The 22,255-nt window shown below is 38.8% G+C and overlaps 1 protein-coding gene across 1 annotated transcript in view; it reads right to left on the bottom strand.

Annotated features, from left to right (window-relative positions):
• The window catches only part of lmbrd1 (LMBR1 domain containing 1), a 104,668-nt gene that overhangs the window by 11,221 nt on the left and 71,192 nt on the right, over window positions 1-22,255 (bottom strand). The window contains exons 12-14 of the mRNA XM_034682403.1: window positions 20,520-20,624; window positions 20,285-20,434; window positions 19,341-19,416 (exon numbers count right to left, since the gene is read on the bottom strand). Coding sequence (XP_034538294.1) covers window positions 19,341-19,416; window positions 20,285-20,434; window positions 20,520-20,624 — 331 coding nt within the window. The remainder of the gene's footprint in view (window positions 1-19,340; window positions 19,417-20,284; window positions 20,435-20,519; window positions 20,625-22,255) is intronic.

Here is a 22,255-nt window from a genome sequence, read left to right as displayed (position 1 = left end):
AACACCTCCCTGATAGCTGAATTAAATATGCGACCACATGATGTTTGTTCCACATGATACAAAATTAAACAAAAAATTTGTTCACGTAAGTTCTTAACAATCAATTTATCGATACACGATTAATAGTTGATATACCTCATTTTTACAAAGTGAACGAATATTTGAACATTCATGAATCATTGCCCATCCCTTCTTCAGTTCCTGACGCTGACTTCTAATGTTGTCATTTTCTGGCAGCCCGTTTCTGACCCGAACTTTGTTGAGGTAAGCAAAACTCAACTCTGCTGTCCTTCCTCAAGTGAATTTATTTACTCTAACCAAAGACGGCTCGATCAGTATTGACAGAGAAACTCGATCATAAATACAAACCCATCAAAACCTTGAAGAAAAAGAGTCTCGCTTATTGCTTCTTAAATCCAATTGCTTTCTTTGTGGGAAGAGCAGCTCTGTGCTTTATTCCGCTGACATCACCTCTGAGCCTCAGCTCTCCACTTCTTGACAGAAGTGATAGTGCTATTGATCTCACAGGCAGAGAGGGCAGGAATAATATAAAATTCTCAAGCTGAGTCATTCCCCTTTATGTGCCCGAATGGGTATTGACAGGCATGGGAAATGCTGATGACGTCAAAAGTGGAGAGTGCCGGGGTTATGAGAGCAGCGTCTGGGTCTCTCTTCAGTGCTCCGGTTGTTTTAGTCTGAAAACACCGGAAGAAAAGGAAGGACGGAAACAATGCTTCCCTTCAGATCACTTAATCAGCTTAGCCATTCACACTGAAGGAATACAGAGAGGATACTTCAATATATAACTAATCAGAGTGTGTGTGTGATTTCAACAGGACAGGGTTCGTCTGCGAAGCTGAACTGAAGAGGAGCTGCACTGTCTGGCTATGTTAGAGAGCCATCTGGAGCTTTAATGCTAACCCTGCTGAGCTCCTGCTCTCACACTGTTTCCTACACTGACTTGAACCCCACAAACAGCACAATTAGACTTTTCTGAGCTACATGAAATCGAGATCCTCGGTGTGGTTTAGAATATATTCATTAAAGCCAGTATTTGGAAAAGCTCTCCCCTCTGGAGTGCTGAATTATTAAAAAGAAAATGTGGGTATGTGCTGTTTCATGTACCCTAATCTCTACTTACAGATTCTACATAAAGATGTAGACAGTGGACTCAGGGGTCTGGATTTTCAGTATGGTAAGTGCTCTGGTTTCTGTGTGTAGTCCATGTAGAATTGACCATTCTTGAGTCAGCAGGCTTTGGTTTATTAAAGAATATCAGTCCGTAAGGAGGGCAAAATCAGGCCACATGTGGTCCGGCAACAATTATTTCATCTCTGTAAATCAACATTTGCATGTAAGTGAAGCTTCAAATTGGTTATGGATCAAAAACTTAAACCTCAAGCTGTGTCGCTTTGATTTCAGCGTTTAGTTTTCCTGAATCTCAGGAATGCATCAGAAACGACTGATCAGACCTCCATATATAAAAATCAAGCATTTAAAGAGCAGCTGAAGGAAAACGGAGTGAAGCCTCTGTGTAACTTACTATATGCAGTTGATGTGAGACCGACCAGAAACAGATGACTGGGTGTACTCTGCAGGCAAAGCCTATCTGAAGGGGTTTTGATCTGAACCATTGACTGTATACTGATATGGACACTGTGCCTCCATTCTACTCCAATTATGAGATGTGAAGCCAGAACACCACCTCGCTGGGTGCTGACATATTGAGCAAGTGAAGCCAAGGCATGCGCAGAAGCAATCTGGCTGGTGGAGCTGAGGGACCGACATGACACTCCTTCTGGTAACCAAAACATGCATTACACCTTCAGATTAAATATCCCTCAGATTGGTTGCAGAACAGATTATTGTGTTGGTTTGAAGTTGAATGACTCTTGTGTTAGTTGTTTGTTACATTTTTCAAAAACAATATTTGTCATGTATTAGATGTTCTAGTTTAGCCCATCCTCACTCACATCGTTGACATGAAGGAGACAGGGTTTATAGTCTATACTGCAGCTAGTCTGTAGGGGGAGCTCTACATGTTTTGGCTTCACTGTGCATGAACACTCGTGGCGTCCATTTGAATGTGCACTTTATGATCTGAACACATGCACTGTAAAAATGAAAACTTAAAATTGTTGGCCTGAAAAGGATTTTTCGGTTAAGTAAACAAAAAATGTTCCATTTTGTTGCAAACTACATCAAAGTAGTTATCTCAACTACCTGTATTCAGTTTGTTGTGTAAAGTTGGTCTCATTTCATAAGTTAGGTTGGCAAAACTTGACGTTATGGGTTTGAGGCTCGGCTAAATTATTTGAGTCTGCTTCAGGCAAAGAATGGGGTCTCCAACTCAAATCTACAGGGGTCTTCCACACTTTCAATCTCCCACATGTGGCGCCATCTCTCCTGTCCTGTGTGGATTTTATCACCCTAAAGGTGAGTGTTTGGTTTGAGTATTGTATTGAAACTCTAACTTTACACTTGGTCAATTGATAGTGAGTTGATTACCGGTTAATGTAACTTTAATTTCTTTAGTTACTTAGTTTAATAAGGCATGGTCATTACCAATAGTTAGCCGCCTTGAACATTAGCTAGCTACCTTGCAAGTGGGCAAACGGTGCAGTAACGTGGAGTAACAAAGGGACAATTTCTGAATAAAACATAATAAGTTGGCACAACTTTCACTTCTTAGTATGTAGAACTCAAAACTTTAAGTTACACTACATATGAATGATAAGTTATCTCAACAAAAACTAATCAGTTGGCTCAAATGTAAGATTTCTAGTTAGCCTAAAAAAAACTGGTGCAGACAGGTGCCTTGAAATTTTGAGTTTTCACAGCTTTTTCATTTTAACAGTGTGCTTGATTTTTCAAGTTGCAAACTGGCCTACAATGCACAGAAAAAGAAGCCTTGGCTGGAAGTCATTTATCACAAACTGCTGGCTTCACTGGAAATACTGAGAAGGTTGGCAATCATTCCCAGAAGCTTATATTGTCATGAAAACAAAGCCAATGTGTTCTGACTGGTACGTATACCTAAGCGTAGAGAGAGTGGACACAGAGGAGCTCTGAAAGCAAAGCAACAATCAGGCTGTTCTGCACCAGGAACAAAAAACCAACAGGAGAAGCCGGTCTATCTTCCTCCCCATGACCCTGCTCTTTTCCTCCACCACCTCAGCCATCTGTAGCTCTCCAGCTGCTCGCCTGAATTGCAGGGCTCTGAGTTGGACCTGCAGATGGTTCACAACAGTGGTCTGCCTAAATATATTATCATGTACACCAGTGACCCACTTCACCTTGAAATCATTACCATGCTCCGATAAGAGCATGGGGCAGTGTGCGAGTGCAGGTAATTTCACCTTGACTCATGATACCCGGGTGAGTGCAGCCCTGTGTAGCATGATGCATTATGTATAACTTTCTACTCTGTATTTGAACACAAACACATGCATAACCTCAAACACACACACACACACACACACATACACGTTGTGTTCTTTGTGAAAACCTCTCTATCAGCAAGCACTCCTGTTCCTACACTGTGTGCTTTCACTGTCTCTGCATCTTAAAACGCAGCAGAGCACTTTCATTCCAGTGTCCTTCGAGGATGCTGATGTTCCTCCAACTGAACTATTTTCATACCTCTGGCTTCTCGTATTAGCGTTGTCGATGAATGTTCAAAACAAGCATCTTTTCGCAGTGCCAAACCTTATCTCTCTCCCCCCCCCACCCTGCATGCAGAGAAAATCCATCTGAGCAGCATTCAAGACCGGAATGCAGACACAAAAGACAACATATGTAGACACCTTACCTTACCTGGCCTCACCTATGCTACTCATCAGCTCGGTTTCTACAACTGTTGAATACAACATTGGATACTCAGCATAGCAATTTGAAAGGTCCAAGAGATGCAGCTGCATTTCAGATCCATAAGAGGTCGTAACCTGCGCAGGAAAATGTACAGTGAGGGGGCTGTTGGGAGGAATGAATCTGAACTGGTGCCCTGTGGCAGGCGCTACAAGTCAGCCAAAAAGAACCCACCTATAGATTCAGAGACTGTTTCTTTCCAAAGTCCATTTTCACACAAACACAAAAAGCAATGAGACTCATTATCACTGATTCATGCTACTATCCACACTCACTTTATGTACCCATTATGTGCTGGATGGATTATTTACTCATGTACTTCAGTTTTATGGTTATATTTCATTTCACCTTCTTGTTTGTGTTTAGTTGCAATAACGTGGAAATTCCTCCAGCCCAATTAAAATCAGTCAGATCAGAACTTCCGACTTCACTGTTTCCATGCACGCTAAAGTAATCTGATTAAGATGTGTGAACATGCATAATTTAATCAGAATATAACCGATTTGATACATCCCCCATCCCTCCCATCACCACATTGCTCCTCTGCTCGCCCCTCACTGTGCACTAAAGATGTAATTGTCCATCAATCAATCAAGCTTTATCTATATAGCACCTTTCATACAAATCAAATGCAACCCAAGGTTCCTTACAGCGATTGAAAACAAGAAAGAAGCAGAAAAAAAATAATGGCAAGACATATTAAAAAACAAAAATGGATTTTAAAAAAGAGACAAAAATAGAGACTAATGCACACAAACAACAATAAAATGTGTGTGGTTAAAATAAACAATGAAACATTTTTAATACTGCCTGTAATTACTTCTATTTAATCTAAATTCAATTGTAACATTGTATATATCTAAATTGTATTCTAGCTTTATTTATCTGTTTTTATTTTTATTTTTATTTTTACTTATTGAAACTTCTTCTTGATTGTACTTATGTCTGGGTTGCTGTAACAACTGAATTCCCCCCCCCGGGGGATCAATAAAGTAATATCATATCTTATCTTATCTTATCATAAGTGCAAGCGTTAAATTAATATTAAGAATGTGAACAGTAAAAATAAATAAATTCAAAAGGGTAACTGGATAAGAGTTGAAAATAAAATGAAGGCTAAAAATGTCAATTAAACTGAGTAGATAAATTCAAATAAATAAATGAATGAATAAATAAATTCAAATAAAATAAGATAAACAGTCAAAATTAGTGAAATAATAAAGCAACATTTAAATCAATATAACAGTAAAAAGTAAGTAATACAATTGTAAAACCATACATTAAAGCCAGACTGATAAAATAAGTTTTTAGTTAATGTGTAAAAGTCTCAATATCTCTATCAGCTCCCCTCAGATCCTCCGGCAGACTGTTCCATAGTTTAGGAGCATAGTGGCTGAAAGCAGCGTCACCAAATGTTTTGCATGCAGCAAATGGCCATGAGTTGAACCTGCAACCACTGTGTACTGTCTGAATATTGAGCCCGTGCTTAGACCATTAGGCCAGTGGTGCCCATGAGTTCAACAATCTTTAGCAAAAAAAGCTGTGCTGGCTAAATAATAATAATAATAATAAACTTTATTTATATAGCATTTTTCTAAACAGAGTTACAAAGTGCTTCACAGAAAGTAAACAATAATAATAATTAATATAATCCCAACCCTTTTTCATACACATATACACATATACATATACATATGTACACACATGCACATACATATACATACATACATACACACACACACACACACACACACATACATACATAATAACATGTTAGCAAGTTATGAAGGCCTTTTTGAAAAAGAAAGTTTTAAGAAGTGATTTAAAATGAAGAACAGAAGTAGCACGCCTTATTTCAGATGGTAGGTCGTTCCATAGTTTGGGAGCCCGGACTGAAAAAGCCCGAAACCCCTTGGATTTTAAACGGGCACTAGGTATAACCAATAAGCCCATGTCGGCTGATCTGAGAGGACGGGGAGGCTTGTACCGAGTGAGAAGGTCTGTGATGTACTGGGGAGCCTGATTGTGAAGAGCTTTGTAAGTGAGTAGTAGTATTTTGAAATCGATTCGGAATTTAATAGGAAGCCAGTGTAAGGAAGCCACAATTGGAGTTATGTGATCGGATTTTTGTGAACCAGTGATTAATCAGGCAGCTGCATTTTGAGTTAATTGAAGGCGATGAACAGAAGTATGAGAAAAACCGGAATAAAGGGCATTGCAAAAATCTAGTCTTGACAGGATAAAGGCATGAACAACCTTGTGTAAGTCGTGAAATGATAAGAAAGATTTCATTTTGGAAATGATTTTCAGGTGGAAAAAACAACCTTTTTAACCTGGGCATCAAAACAGAGCTCGGAGTCAAATAACACACCTAGGTTTCTTGCAGTGGGTGTGATATTAAGTGAGAGGGATCCAAGATGGCTGCGTATGTCATTGGTAGGGTTTGATGTGGAGAAAAGGATAACTTCAGTTTTGTCTTCATTGAGTTTTAGAACATTTTGAGATGTCCAGCTATTGATATCAGAGAGGCAGGCGGTGAGTTGATTTAAGTTGTTGTTGTTAGGGGAATGTAAGGGGACATATATCTGGGAGTCATCTAAAGACAAGTTTGTTATCTCCCGCCTTGTTTCTGTCCATTCCAGTATTAACAGAAGCAAATACTCATTGCGTCTCACTGAGCAGACATGCATAGTAAGAATAATATTACCCCAAAACTGGGAGAAAGGATCCGATCAAATGTTTACACGGCTATTGATCAGAATAACAAATGGCACACACCACAGCTCATAATCAGAATGAGACTTCTTTCTGATTGGGTATGTGGGGGCCAGTCTCTTCTGACATGAAGCATTTTTATTCTGATTGGACTATTATACCGATTATAAGTGGTCAAAGAGATTCTATGATGTTTCCACTGAATGTAATCACATTTCTAATTTATTCTACACAAAGTATATATCTGTTTGAAGATGATGAGGTATTGAAAATGAATCCTCTGAATGCTGTTACTCACTAATCAGTATTGAGCATTCACCACAGCCGTACAATAAAACGTGTGAACAACCCTCCCATCATTAGGACTCTTGTTTTGGCCTCCTGATAGATAAACATCCAGTTTTCACTCTCTTTTCAGCTTTTAGCTGTTGAATGCAAACTCCAGAGAGAAATAGCTTTTTCTTTACCTATTAAATGCTTCACTTTTTTAAAACCCCTGCTGTAAAAAGCTCCTGCTGCTCAAAAAGAATGTGACAAAATATTAATAACAGCTGCTATGAGTGTTTTAAATTCCGTTAATTAAAGTGGAGAACTTTTGGCACAATACCAAGCTATCCAACACCCTTGAAATTCCATTTTCCTCTGAAAGCTGAGGGGTGTCTGTGGATTACAAGATGGACATTTTTATTTCAAGAGAATAACTTTTGATTGACATTTTCCATTGTAACACAAATTGATGATGATCCCCTAGATGCAAAGAAAATTACTATTAATTTGTGTTGGGGTTGAGGGAGTCTCCTGTTGAAAATTGCTCGGGCACCAGACATCTCAGAGGCAAAACATAAAATTATGACCGTCTTCTCCCCTGAAGCTCTTTAGAACAATGTGCTGGAAACCGGCAAGTTGCTAGGAAACAGACAGCAGTCTAAAGCCTGAAAACACTCCTGCGTAGTAAAAGATCCATCACTTGCAGTCAGAGAAGAAGTAATGGGATTCATTTTCTGAGTCTTTGGCTCATGGTTAGAAATATTTGATTAAAGATTTTAAGAAATGTTTCACCTGAAAACTTTTATTATTGTCCCTGATAGTGTTGACCTTAACGCTGAATGAAAACTATCAGCAGGAAAATTGGTGGAACGACCTATGAGGGATTTATTGGTGAAAAGAGCTGCTGTGTCAATAACAAAACCTTGGGATGGGTTTATTGATATCTAGTGTTGAATAAACTTTCCTCGCTGCAGAAGAGGTGATTTTTATACATTTTTCAGGAGCCGTTCCATAAAATTGGCTGACATACTGGGACAGATCAACCCAAGGGAATCTAATGGGTTCAGGGGGACATTGAATTAGGAGTGCTGTGGACAGAATGTCATTAAAGTCATTGGTTTGACTGCCAGGGGAACTAATTTAACCAATGATGGGAGCTGCAGAAGTGATCATGGAGGTGCTAACATGACAGTAATAAACAAAAGATGAGCGTGTTAATTTCTTTGGAGACAGAGGGACCAGGAGAAATGGACAAAGAGTCGGGTAAGTCTGATGGAAGCAATCAAATACATCAATAAATGAGATGAAGGTGTAGTTAGTGAGTCTAATGGTATTAAAAATCAAGATCCTCAACAACGAAACAAAAAAGACAAAAAACCTAAAGTGTATCTCTTCTTTATTCTTGGAGGGTGGTACATCTAACTTTATCAAAAAAACATCTTCACTGACAAGAGCAGTGGATGTCGATGAGATGAGAAGCAAGTCAGAGTTTATGATCAAAGACGCTCGCCCACCATTAGAAGCAGCGTGAACATCACAGCGGTAAGAATAATTTGTGAGAACAGCTTCATCCATTGCTGAGAATTTCTGAGGTTACAGCACGGCTTAATGAAGCCAATATATTATTAAACTTTAAAAGTTATAATCCGGAATATATTTCCATTGGTCTCATTGGGCAGAGGCTTTGGATATGACAAGTGAGTCTCACCCAGTGGGAGATCAACTCAGCATATCTCATCAGATCTTATCTTCAGCTATGGTTGGTTATTTTAGGACCTCAGATCCAAACAGCGTCATCTCTGATGCTTATGACAGCTTCTCTGCAAATGAATGTGGAATTTGTTCTTTCTTTTGATGATTCACACTAGTTTTTTCAAGTTTTGTTGTCACTATAGCAATATCTATTTACAGATTCAACTTAAATATTTACACCACATGGACGGGGGCTTTAAAGCTGGGGTTGGTAGTCAGATTTAGATACACTTTTTGTTATACTGGTTAAAATGATCTTTATGTCCCGATGGCAATCAATACATAATGTGTTCTTTAAAGGTGACATATCATGCAAAATCGACTTTTTAATGGTTCTCTACCTGAAATATGTGTCCCTGTCTACAAACCCCCCGGAAATGAAAAAAATCCATTCTGCCCCTGTTCTGAATTTTCCACCTTTCTGTAAATGTGTGTGAAACGAGCCGTTTCAGACTTCCGTGTTTTTGTTACGTCACAACACCATCCGGTCTGTAACGGAGTCAGAGCTCGGAGCTTGTTCAGCCCATAGACTGTATAAAATACAACTCAACCCCTCCTCTGTTTTTCATTACCTGCACACGTGTGCCAACAAGGAGCTTAGGAGGGAGGCATGCTAGTTGTAGGCTGTCTTAATAAACACAAAGGTCGGTTTTACTCCCCACGTCTGCAGATTTGAAGATCTAGTGGATGATTTTTATTTTTCATGGAAAAGTGCTAGCGCTAGTTAGCATAGCCACATAGCTACATGTTCGTAGCTGTGTACCAAGACACACATCAACATACTGATAAATAAAACGACAAGAAACACAAAATCTGTGACCAATGGTTCAGAAAGGTACTGCTGCAGGCGCCTCTCCGTCAGGATCAGATTCTGGATCAGATTTACAGGGTTGAAGTAACGCGGGTCTGTGACAACCATTTAAGATTGAAAATTTCCACTTGATGCACAAATGTGTTGTAGAAAAAAAACATGCTTAGATATCCCACCTTCATAAACATCCAATGAGAAATGACTTTGATTATTTTGTAGACATAGCTGATGGTGCAAGCTTTGCTTCTTTGGTCCAAATACCTAATCACTTGACAGTAAAAAAAAAAGCAGCAGAAGATAAAGTCTTGGCTGTAGCTCCTTCATTGCTAACCAATGGTTGCACGGAAATGTCTAAAAAGTGAACTTCAGAGGCTAAATCATTGTCAGACGACAGCTCATGGGTCCCAAGATTAATAAAAGGTAGTACAAATAGTTCAAAAAGTTCACTGCTTCTGCCTACTGCCTCTGATGGACCAACCACTGCTGGGGGATCTGGATCTTTCTAAGGGCACCAAGTTCATCATACAAAATAGTACTACAAATGAAAAGACTTTCATCTAGCCCAATAGCATGATTACTGTTGTGTTGACTCCTGTGGCACAGGTTTGTGACTCGACTGACATTCATCTAAAGTCCTCCACATGACCTCAAAGACCTCCAAGGAAAGTGACTGAACAGAAGCAAACAAGGACAGATTAAGGGCAGGAAGGGTTCAAGCTTGAGTCTTTAGAGAGAATAAGTATAGATGTAAAATGAAATGTACTTACACAAACTTTTCTTCATCGTAAACTAACTTAATTAGAAGCTAAATTGAGAAAAGCATTATAAATACTACGCAGTATTCAGATCAGAGCTTTTAATAAATACACAAATGTTCCCTTTCTTTGAAATCCCTTTAAACTGGATGTTGAATCACCTACAAAGGAAGACTTCAGATTTCAGGTTTCTGAGACCATGGCAACTAATTCCTCTGGATCCACTTCCATTACGCCGAGTAAATGAGTAATGGTCCTGTAATGACCTTAGAGTAGATAATGGAGAGCTTGACACAGAGTACCTGCTCACAAGATGTTAGTGTCATTACACCACCGTGACCGACCGGCCAATCAGTCACCAGCTTGACTCTGACTCTCTTCTTCTTCTTCTGCTGCTGTCTTATGATCCAGTGTCACACTAAAGGTTATTACAAAGTGATGCCCTGTCAGAGCCTTTTGTACTATTGGTGCCATTTTTCATCCGCAGCATATTCCTATTCTTATTTTTGTAAACCTACAGAGAAGCCTGAAATACAGAGAATATACGGATGTCAATTCATAGCCATGTTTGAATCTTTTTGTCGTACCACAGTAACATCCCATTCCCCCCAAGAGACAAGGTATGAAGTACACTACAGTATATCTGTTCTAGCAAAACACACAGGTAAAGTTCACTGCTGGATTCAATGCTGCTGCAAAACAATCCTGAGTTACTAAAGTACAACTATCAGTTGAACACCAAGATATACAGTCCTCTGTTACATTATGTAACTGAGGTCTACAAAATAAGTTTTTAGGATCTTGGTGAGAGAATGTCTTTATGGATATTGTCAGATGAAGTTGAGCAGTAGTTGGAAGAGTCATTATTTTTAACAACACCATGGACTCAACAATGAAACACTGCAAAAACTCAAGTCCCAGTGAAAGTGTATTTGTTATATTCTAATCAAAATATGTCAGTGCACTTAATATAAGACACATTCACCTGACATGTCTGGAGATAACTCTTATATCAATGTATGAAAAGGCAACAACAAGGCCTGACTTCCTTGTAATGACTAAAAATATCTGCTGATGCAACAAACAGAAAGCTACTCGAAATGAATGACATCACATTTCAAGAAACTTACCACGCAAACTTGGCTAGCAGTTTGCTTGATGTTGTTACTCCTTACAAGCATTTCTGACCTTATTGTGGTCTTTAAATATCTTGAAATAATGTTTAGATCTCAATCGATCGATCGATCGATCCATCCATCCATCCATCCATCCATCCATCCATCCATCCACCAATCCATCCATCCATCCATCCATCCATCCATCCATCCATCCCTCACTCACTCACTCACTCACTCACTCACTCACTCACTCACTCACTCACTCACTCACTCACTCACTCACTCACTCACTCACTCACTCACTCAATCAATCAATCAATCAATCAATCAATCAATCAATCAATCAATCAATCAATCAATCAATCAATCAATCCATCCATCCATCCATCCATCCATCCATCCATCCATCCATCCATCCATCTATCCATCCATCCATCCATCCATCCATCCATCCATCAATCTTTATTTGTGTATCCCTAAAATCACAACAAATGTTTTCTCAAGACTCTTTACAAACAGAGCAGGTCTAGACCGTACTCTATGTTATATTATTAACAAAGACCCAACATCAAGACAGGATAAGATCCAGTCCCATCTTACAGACAGGACTCAGTCTGATCTCTTCTTAATCCACCATGAGCAGAGCACTTTGCGAAATTTAGTAAGTTACAGTGGCAAGGACAAACTTCCTTTAACAGGCAGAAACCTCGAGCAGGACCAGACTCATGTTAGACACACATCCGCTACGACCAAGTTGTGGTTGGAAAAAGGGATAGAGGAGGATAAGAGATCAGGACTTGTTAAGTGAATATGTTATATAGGTGTAATGAGACATTTTGGCTAGAATTTATACAAATATATCAACAATCTGAGTCAATAACAAATGAACATGATAAAAAATGATATGCTCATGTGTTTGACTGGAGTTATTTATCAGTCAAGCAAATCTAATGATACAAATCTTATGCATCCTTGTGTTGAACTGTCTTTAATGATGATCAAATTTGAAAGACTTCCAGACGATGCAAATTCCATTAAATTAAAACCATCACAAATCAAGTGGTCCCATTTATTTTGGGCGATAGCAACACATGCATTCCAGCAATGAAGCGTCATGAGTGTCATGATGCCAGAAATGCCAGAACAGCAGTGTTTTCTTCTTACTATGAGCAAATCATCAGCAGCTTGTATCTTTAATATCAGGTCTGATTAGTCATCATGACTTTGCAGATGAAAGGAAGAAGAATAGTAGAAACATGATCTAAAAGCACAGACGAGTGAAGTACATTTATTTAGAGCTGGTTGGCTGGCTGACTGGCACACAGCCATTTAGTCCTCTACAGCCATCACTCTCTCTTAGCTCTTAACCGCTGCAGGGTTCATGAGGTACTCTCTCCACATTATGTAAATTTGGGAAGAAAGAGTTGCACTCCCTCATGGCACAAATGAAGTTATTCACCTGTTACTTCCTGCAGTACATCGGTCGATAAGCTTTTGATTGTATTCTCTCTCTCAGTTGCATGTGCTGTCTCTGCTTGATACTTCCTCCTCTTCATGGTGGGAGGTACAACGGCTGTTATGAAAGCGTTTCCAAGAGGCCAAAATAGGATCAGTTTCCCTAAACTGGTCAAAAGCAAAAGTAAAAATACTTCTGGCTTCTGTCCTGGTGTCATGGGCAACACAGTCCATAGCTATACCAGCACTTAAGGAGCCAATATGTCAGTGTATACGATCAAACCATATCTTTTATAAAAGTGCGACTTGGGCAAAAACAAACTGAGAGAGATTATTTTCTGACCAAGTAACGTTATGTTTGATTTTACACTACAAATATAACACAGCTCATTTTCATCAGCTTTTCATTTTCCCTTCTAGACAGTAAACAAACAAACAAATCAATAAATAAATAGTAAATACAGCTTAGCTTACAATCTGCAGAACACAACCTGACAAAGTGATGCATAGTCAGGTCTGCATGTGTTATGTGGTGTCATGATGAGAGTTGTGTGAACAGGAGCAATGATTTGTTTGAGAGGAACAAACAACCAAACAAACAAAGAAAATCCGATTTATTAACACAGCTCTCACTGTCTTGTTATGTAAACAAGAGCATTATGGGATATAGTTTATGTAATTACTGTATGTTGGCTGCATTTGCATCACTGTCCTGTGTAAATATAGCTGCTTTAATTAAATTCACTCTTATTAATCCATGAGGAAGTGTTACTAAAAGTGATCACAATGTTCTTTTTGCTGCACTTGGCAAAACATTTGTGTTGAACTTAACTTTAAACAAATTCTGCAGCTGACTTTATTGTTTATTGTCATCATACAGCATGGGGAGCACAGGGAGAAAGGTTTTAATATTTAAAAATAAAAAGGAATAATCTAGAAGCTCCTGATGCTCTTACTTCTGCTTTTTTTGTGTTTAAGAAGAGCTAATTGGATCTGTCTGGATTGTCCATGTGTTAAGATATCTCAACATACATCACAGCCATGAAAAGAGCAACCCTTAAGCATTTACTGCCTTTTGTGAAAGGTTTCACATATATAAGTATAGAACCTGCAGATGCTCACTTCTTTCAAATGTCAAAGACATTAGATAATGAGCGCCTCCACGTCGTATGAGCCCACTATAGAGACAAACCATTAACTCAACCCATTACTTAAGGCCGGACCAAAGACGCTTATCACTGCTGGTTCTTTTAGATCCAGTATGTAGCTCATGTAATCATGAATCATGCTAAAGCTCCTGTGAAGAGTTTCAACTAGTTATGAAACAGATTCAAATTAACACAGAAGTTTCTTTAAGACCTCTAAAAGCAAACCAGACTGTCAACAACAAGACTGAGAATTTCTGTTAGAGCAACAGTCACATCGCAGGATGTGTGACGTCAATCATACGACCTGAAACACGTCAGGCTGACACTTTTTATGCTGTTTGATGTAAGACCAAAACTCCACTGGTATTTGTTTTCTATAACTAATCTACAGAAAGTCTGTCACACAAGTGAAGCCCCCAGTTAAACACTCAAAGAATTAACCAAGGTGCATGCAGAGTCTGTGTGTGTCACGACTGTAAAACGTTGACGTGCACGCCTGTCACAGATATCACTGCATGATGCTCCAAGCACACACACACACACACACACACACAGTGATGTGGGACTAATCTTAAGACAGTGTCAACTAGCTTTAAGCGGCACCTCATCCTTTTACCTTTACCTTTACTTCTACCCCTGCAGCACACATATGGGTGGTGTCAAGAGAATCAAATGCAGGACAAGACGGTGAGCTTTGGTTTTATGAGAGTTAATATTACAGGACTAGTTTCACACATTAAATATAACATATCCAAAATAGGTGATGACATTTAAGTAAGACAGGTGTGTTTCTTTGTAAAGTTCATGAAGAGACATGTCCCTCCACCTGTGCTCTCTCCCCTTGTTGTTACCATCACATGTAGGTGTCAGCAAAAGTACTCATAAAGTCTCAAGTAATTCAAAGTATGATTGAAGTTTTTAAAGAGATTGGAAAGGTCAAACTTAATATTGTTCAGCCCTAGTGCATGGGAACAAAAAAAGATGCTGGTTTTCATCTTTTAAAAACTTTTCTTGGGGGGAGCTGGTGGCCTAGTGGTCTAAGCGGCCCACATACAGAGGCTACAGTCCTTGTTGCAGAGGTCGTCGGCTCGACTCCTGGACGCGACCATCACCCCTGCATGTCCTCCCCCACTCTCCACTCCCCACATCTCCTGTCTCTCTTCAGCTGTCCTATCTTATAAAGGCTAAAGCCCCAAAAATATAACTTTAAAAAAGGATATTTTTCTTGTTGTCTGATTTGTTTTGTTGGTTCTGTGTCATCTTTTATACACCATGTTTTACCATTTTGTAATCACAAATTGCACTTTACTTGAAAATAAGTTGCACTTTTAAATTATTGATTGCTTCTACATACTGTCTGTACATATGCTCCATGTTGTTGAGTTGTGCTATTTATTTTGACGTGTGCTGCTGACCTCTTGGCCAGGTCGCCCTTGTAAACGAGGTCTTGATCTCAATGGGACTCATCTGGTTAAATAAAGGTTAAATAAATAAAATAAAAATGTCTGTCCGGTGTGGTTTCCATATGAGACATTTAGGGGTTTCCACAACATATACTTTAATATTCTCTTCATGTTGGTTTATTCTCTTCATGTTGGTTGGTTCAGACGGATAGAGAGATAGATAAGTAGAAAGATACATTGGATAGATATTGGTAATAGGTAGAAACTAGACTAAACCAAAATCTGGAAAGTGACTGACTGCTTCTTCATAGCCTTCTTGCTCATTTACATATGATTATTTGCAGCATAAAGTGAAAAAAATCTTTAAATTATACGATGGAAAACAAGATCATTTGGCACTGTAGTTATCTCGACAAATATCTGTGAGGTCCTGAGAGTCTGAAACAAAAACTTCAGACACTATCTGTCCTCAAATGATATCACATCCTCTGTGTGTGGGCTGGAAGAGATACTATCCAGAGACAACACTGCTGCAATGAGGCATACAGTACAGCACCACATTTTCAGAGGGAAATACTCAGTGTCCCATGACAAATGGTGTGTCATAGTACGTGGCTTTGAATATGCATTACAGAGGTAAGGATTGAGGCTTATGTCACACTCTGTGCATTGAACCTTAGATACAATGCGGCAATATCTTTTGCACATCTCAAAACAACAGATTGCCACCTCCTCCTGTACTATCATTATGACTGGTGCGACTGCAAGCAGCAGCAGCAGCCTCTTTGATGAAGTCCAAAGTGACTCAACATCAACTTTAAAGGTTATCCAAGGCTGCCACCAGCCAATTAATTTGGGTAAAGCCTATTTTCTCCCCCCCCCAAATAACAGTTTATCCAACCCACAGATAGAAGAGAAACTAAAAGTATGCGCCTACAGATCAGATTATTGTAAACAAATAATATCTTGCCTTTGATCTTCACAGTTACTCTCCTGCCACGGCTTTATCTTTCTATTTTCTGCCTGTCTCCCCCTGTCTCAATGCATTTTTAGTACTGTTGGATGAACAGAAAATTATTCATGAAAACCAAGTCAATAATCGCTATCTCTAACATCTTCGCTGTATTCAGATACACACCTCATTGTCATCCCAAAAATCTCCTGACACAACAGGTCCAAACCTCTGACTGGCAATTGAAGGCAATACAAGGAACTTTTTCAAAGGGAAATGACACACTATTGTCAATATCATGGCTGATAACATAGCTGAAGATACACGTGAAGAGTGAGACTCCTCCCAAAGTAACACATAAATCAAGGCTGCTTTGTCATTTTCAAGGTGAATAGAAAGAAGTGGGCTGCTGTGTCGCAGCAGGTCCACTAATTACAGGGTTAAGTGATTCGATCCCTGGTTCCTTCTGTCCACATGACAGTTTAGTGATGCGTTCACGCCCCTAGTTTGCATTGGTGTGGGTGTGCGTCTGTGAGTGTGTGAGTAAGTGGATTAATATTGTAAGAGGGTTGGAATAACATTGATGTATTAATGCATTCCATCAGGAGAATATAAGCAAAGTCATCACATACAGATGATCTCAGTGTGTGGTTGTAAAAAAAAAAAAAAAGCACTTAATTTTCCCCAGGAATTCTGGGCGTTGGGTGCCATTTAAAGGGATATTTTTGATGCTAGTTTTGAGATGTCCTGATGTCAGAACTCTGAGTATATCATTGTTCTTGGCAAAATACAAGTTGACTCATTCATCATAGATGTCATCAGCTGATCAGAGTGCTGCAGGCTGAGGAACAGGAATGTGTTGTGTTTGAAAATAGAGCTAAAACAAATTTATTTCTGATGACAAAATATAGCTATGAAAGATTCTAAATAGATTGCAAACTTCCTAAGACATCAATGCTTGGGTTTGACTTTCTTGCAATTAGCTAAGTGGCATGGTAAAATTTGCCTCATCTGCAGAGGTCGATGGCCTATCTGCTGTGTCAGTTCTTCATCCAGCCTCTCAACAAAAAAGGGTGGAGCTGACCTGCATCCCCTGTGAGTACAACCCATAGACTATATAAATAATGGACGCAGTATCCGTGACGTCACACATCTGTTCCTGAGCGCTGTTTTGAAGCCAATCGTCGGCAGGAGACATATTGGAAATCCTGAACTCATCCAAAAAAGTGTGACATAAAGAGGCGGGGTTTGAGCCTCCTAGCCAACAGCTATGTGTGCCTGCCTGTCAGTCAAGTCAGTCATGTCCTTATTTGGGCAAAAACTCATGATCTTAATATCCTCTGAACCGTCGCATTAGAAAAAAATTCACCCCCCCATACAGTGTGTGCTGATAGAGAGATTAGCTATGTAGAGCCAGAGCCAAGCCGTTTTTTGAACCAGGCTGTAAACATGTTTATTTCTGCTGCAAAGATCGTCTTTTTTGAATGGGTGTGTATGTGGTTTCCAGTGTTTCTGCAGCCAGCCTCAAGCGGATTCTCAATGAATTGCAGTTTATAACACTTCCGCATGGGCTTCATATTCTGAGACCGGAGGTTGCTGCATGGTACAACCCCAGTATAAAAAAAGCTGAACTATCCCTTTAAGATATGATTTCCAAAAATATCTGTTTTCGTTTCCATGCAAAGACAGCCTCGTCACTCTACCTCTGCCTCTGAAGATTGGAGTGACTTCCACATCATACAAGCCTCTTTTCAAGTATTAATCAACGTGCTGTGTGATCTTGCTCTCCCTAATGTATTTAAATGATATTGCTTTTTTGTAATTGTTTTGTCTGTTTACCCCTTGTTAATGTCGGTATGGGTGTGAGATGTGTGTGAAGTGATCAATGTTATGGGGCTGGTGGGATCTTAAGGGTGTTTTTGTTATTGTGTTTTATAACATCATCCACAGAACTCTGTTCCAACTATTACATGTCACAAAACCTATTGTTTGTCTGTTTGTGCATAAAAAAACAATAAAGAAACTTTGGAATAAAGACAGCCTCGCCATATTTCACACAAATCTATATGAGATCCTGCTATAGAAGGAGTATAACAAAACTTTAAGCATTAAAAATAAACTTTCATCACCTAAACTGAAATATAACATAACATACATTGTCCCATAGAGAAAATATGAAGCGCAAATATCTCTACCATCCTTTAATCCTCACTTTGATTCAACATTTGTAAGATTTTGTTAGACAGGCACAGCCAGGAGATGAATTTCTGAGACTTGTTTTTCTCTATTAAATACATAATGTGCTTACTATTTGTTAAAAGTAAGTAACATCTCCTTGTTAAGTGTTCTCACATGAACATCCCCATTTTCCTTGTTACATACTGTGCAACCTATTAATACTCATTAGCTCCTCTAATTGCACCGCAGCTCTGTATCTTCTCTAATCAGAATGAATTGCAAATATCTCTGCTTACATAAACAAGCATACTGTAAGAGTTAAAAAAAAAATGCATTTCTTTATGCATCTAAAAGTCTGAAGGAAGTCCGAATAAGACTTAAACTGAGATAAATTATAGAGAGAAGGTTGTCAGATAGAGAAAGTATCTCAAGGTAGAGGATGAATGCAGATATCATAAGTAGATAGATAGCCACTAGGCAGACAGAGATAGCTTTCAGTAGATGGATAGGACTCTGTGAAGCACTATGAGAATTACATGATATGTGCTCTGTCACCTACAACAGCCTTACCTGAGCATTTAACAAATGAATAAATCTCTGTGTGATTACTGTCACTGTATGATGTGAACTCACATATTGTTTTTTCAAAGCTTATTTACTATAACAAGCCCTGACACTAAGACAGCTTGAGGCCATCAGTACTGTTTGTCCTTGGTATGATTCCCTCTAATGAACAACAAACGGTGACAAAGATTACTGAACAGTGTTCTGGATGTGTTCGACACTGCCCTTCCTTTTATTCTACTTCAGACCCCGACTTGTGAAGGATAAATCTTTGATGATGTTTTGTAAGTTCTTCCAATGTCTCACTATTGGACGTATGCTACCTCACTGTGCCTCGCAGAGATGACAGACTTACCCTCGGGCGCGTCTGCATCACAGGTCCTTGTGGTGCCGACAGTAGCGTTCCCAGATGCAGGGCCTGCTGAGGGCGTCTGACGAAATCAAAAACACAAGGGGCAGGTGTATGTTTAGAAAAGATACACTACATACGACTTCCTTTCTATAAACAGTTTGTGACTTTGGAGGAATGTTTGTCTGTGGATACATTTAAAAAAAGAACAGTGTCAACATCAGAACTTCAATCTAGACTTTAAAGTTCACAATAAACTCAAACAACAAAGAATTAAGCGGTAATTTACTCTCATTTGAAGGATAAATTGACTCTAAAGATCATAAAAGACAACAACAAATTGTGTTAGATTGAGAAATGTACTCAAACAAGTCAAAATATCCACTTTATAAAGTCTACACTGAACAAGAGATGCTGGTGTAAATGAGACACAGAGATCATAGCTGCAGTGAAAACACACATCCAGAGAATGAGACACTTTTCTCCTGTGAGACAAATAGAGCTGTTTGTAAAGGTTATTTTCTCTCATTTAAAAAAATGGATGTTCCAGCACAAAACAACACCTGGTTTTATTTTAATCATGCATGTTTGAAAGATTTTTGAGACAAAGCATAGACACAATGTTGCATCTAAACTCTCTGCACACACCCACACAGAGTCAGAGAGGGAGACCACATCAGATGACACGGAGGGTAGACTGTCAAAACAACAGATCCACACTGTAATAGCCAAACAGTCTAATACAAATAGACAGAATCCAAAAAGAACAAGAGTCTAAAAGCCCCTCTGCCGGCCCGTAGAGTCCACCCCGCTGCCTACACCTGAGTAGACCCTGGTGGTTTGAACCTGCTGACTGGCCATCATTACGGCTCAATCTTCAGCGGCAGCTCTCCTCAGCAAAAGACAGAAAACTGAGAAATACTCAGACATGTACAGATCTTTCTCCTCACCTGTGCGAGATATTTCTGGCTGCCATACATGACGTATTGTGGAGCCAGGCTGTAGATCATGTAACTGGTATGAAGGACAATCAGGAGAAGAATCATACAGAGGAAGAGGAGCGCCTGAGGGCGAGTTTTCTTGGGTCTGATCTTGTACAGCTGAAAAAAAGAACATCAGGATGAGAAACGAAAAGTGTGGTTGGAAATTTTAAAAGAAAGAATGGTAGTGGGGTTTTTTGCTCACCCTTATCCAGAAGAACCAGATGCCCATGTTGCGAATGCCAGCCATGGATGTGACCACGAAGTACATGGTGATGACTGTGATCAGGATATAATCCAGCGGGAAAACCTGTGGTAGAAAGGAAAAGGGCAAGCAACATATTTCATATAGGAAAGTTGTTTTGAAATATTGTTTTAATATTAATAAGTTAAAACACTTACAAGGGCATTTAAACTTTCCTTTAAGAGTCTCTATGTTCCTACTATTCTCCTGTTAATCAGTTTACAGACAATTCACCATGGTGGGGTAACAAAAACAGCTCCTCATACAGTTTAAATAACAGTAAGGTATGAACACATGGACACCAAGTCTAAGGCTGCTTTTGAAACTGCCTACTATACTAGTAGTACGTACTGATTTGGCCAAAATTCAGTTTGTAGCAAAATCTGCAATATGCCAAAACTACCTAGATTTGCTGATTCAGGTAAATTTCTCAGTCTGCATCAGACCAGTCTTCCTTGCGTGCTGTTTCCCACAATGCACAGTGCTAATGCTTCTTCTTTTATTCTCTGAATATAAGGGGGGGCACTCTGTGTTTAGGTGCTGTGAAAACCATTAAATTCTATATAAACCACTTCTTAACTTTTTAAATTATAAGTGATGCTGAAGAAGCAGTTTTGCTATCAGCTTGGCCGTTTTTACTTCCGCTTTCTGAAATATTGCACATGCATATTACAGTATGTTATATAATTAACTGTGTTATATCCTATTATGTTATATATATTACATGTTATTGTTTACTACAACTTAGAGTCATATTATATACCCATATTTATTTATTATATTGCTAATATGTCATAACCAAACCATAATCACACCATGTCAACCTGTCACTACTGAATCATTTTTTTATACTTCCTGTAATTACCACTATTTAAACCATTAGTAACATTTGTAGATATCTAAATTTGTATTCTATCTTTATTTATCTATTTTCATTTTTAATTATTTTATTTGAAACTTATTCTCGATTGTACTTCTGTCTGGGTTGCTGCAACCACCGAATTTCCCCTTGGGATCAATAAAGTAATATCTTATCTTAAACAGATCCAACAGAAAAGTCATTCTACATACTTCCTTCAACCGCAGTAAGCAGTGTGCAGCACTTACTGCATACTACATTTGTAGGTAGTGAGCTGCAGGCGGTTTCCAAAAACAGCCTAGGTCTTGAACTCTAAAAACTACCATAGTGATACTGCTAATCCAATCTAAACTTTCTGGTACTACAGGAGAGAAACAATCAATCTTTAGTTCACTACAGCTGAAGACAGCAGAGGTCACTGTCAGGGTTAATGGTAAAAAGTTGGTGAAAACAAAGATGGAAAATGTGTTTCGATTAAAGGGGAAACTTTTGTCTTATTAGATAAAACACAAGTTAACAGAATCCTTATTTTCAGACATAATTTGCAGTTTAAAAAGCTAATTAATGGTAACACACTGCAGTGTATGTTACCAGAATACACATAATATTGTAAAAGGTTTAAAATTACAATAAGAATAGTATAGTATAGTAGCTACAGTACTGTCAATCAGCTATCATTTACAGTCTGAACAATGGAGCACAGTGCAACTATCACAGGCATCTACTGATCATACTCTGTAAATTGAATTTAACCTAAAAGCTGATCCTTTTAACAGTATCCATTTTCAGCATCACACACTTAATTCTTTAAATAGCAAGGTCATTCTTCTAAACACTG

The sequence above is a fragment of the Notolabrus celidotus genome, chromosome 4, assembly GCF_009762535.1.
Source record: "Notolabrus celidotus isolate fNotCel1 chromosome 4, fNotCel1.pri, whole genome shotgun sequence".
In the NCBI taxonomy this organism is placed as follows: domain Eukaryota; kingdom Metazoa; phylum Chordata; class Actinopteri; order Labriformes; family Labridae; genus Notolabrus; species Notolabrus celidotus.
The sequence above is the reverse complement of the archived record's forward strand: the minus strand, read 5'-3'. Positions and strand labels throughout refer to the sequence as shown.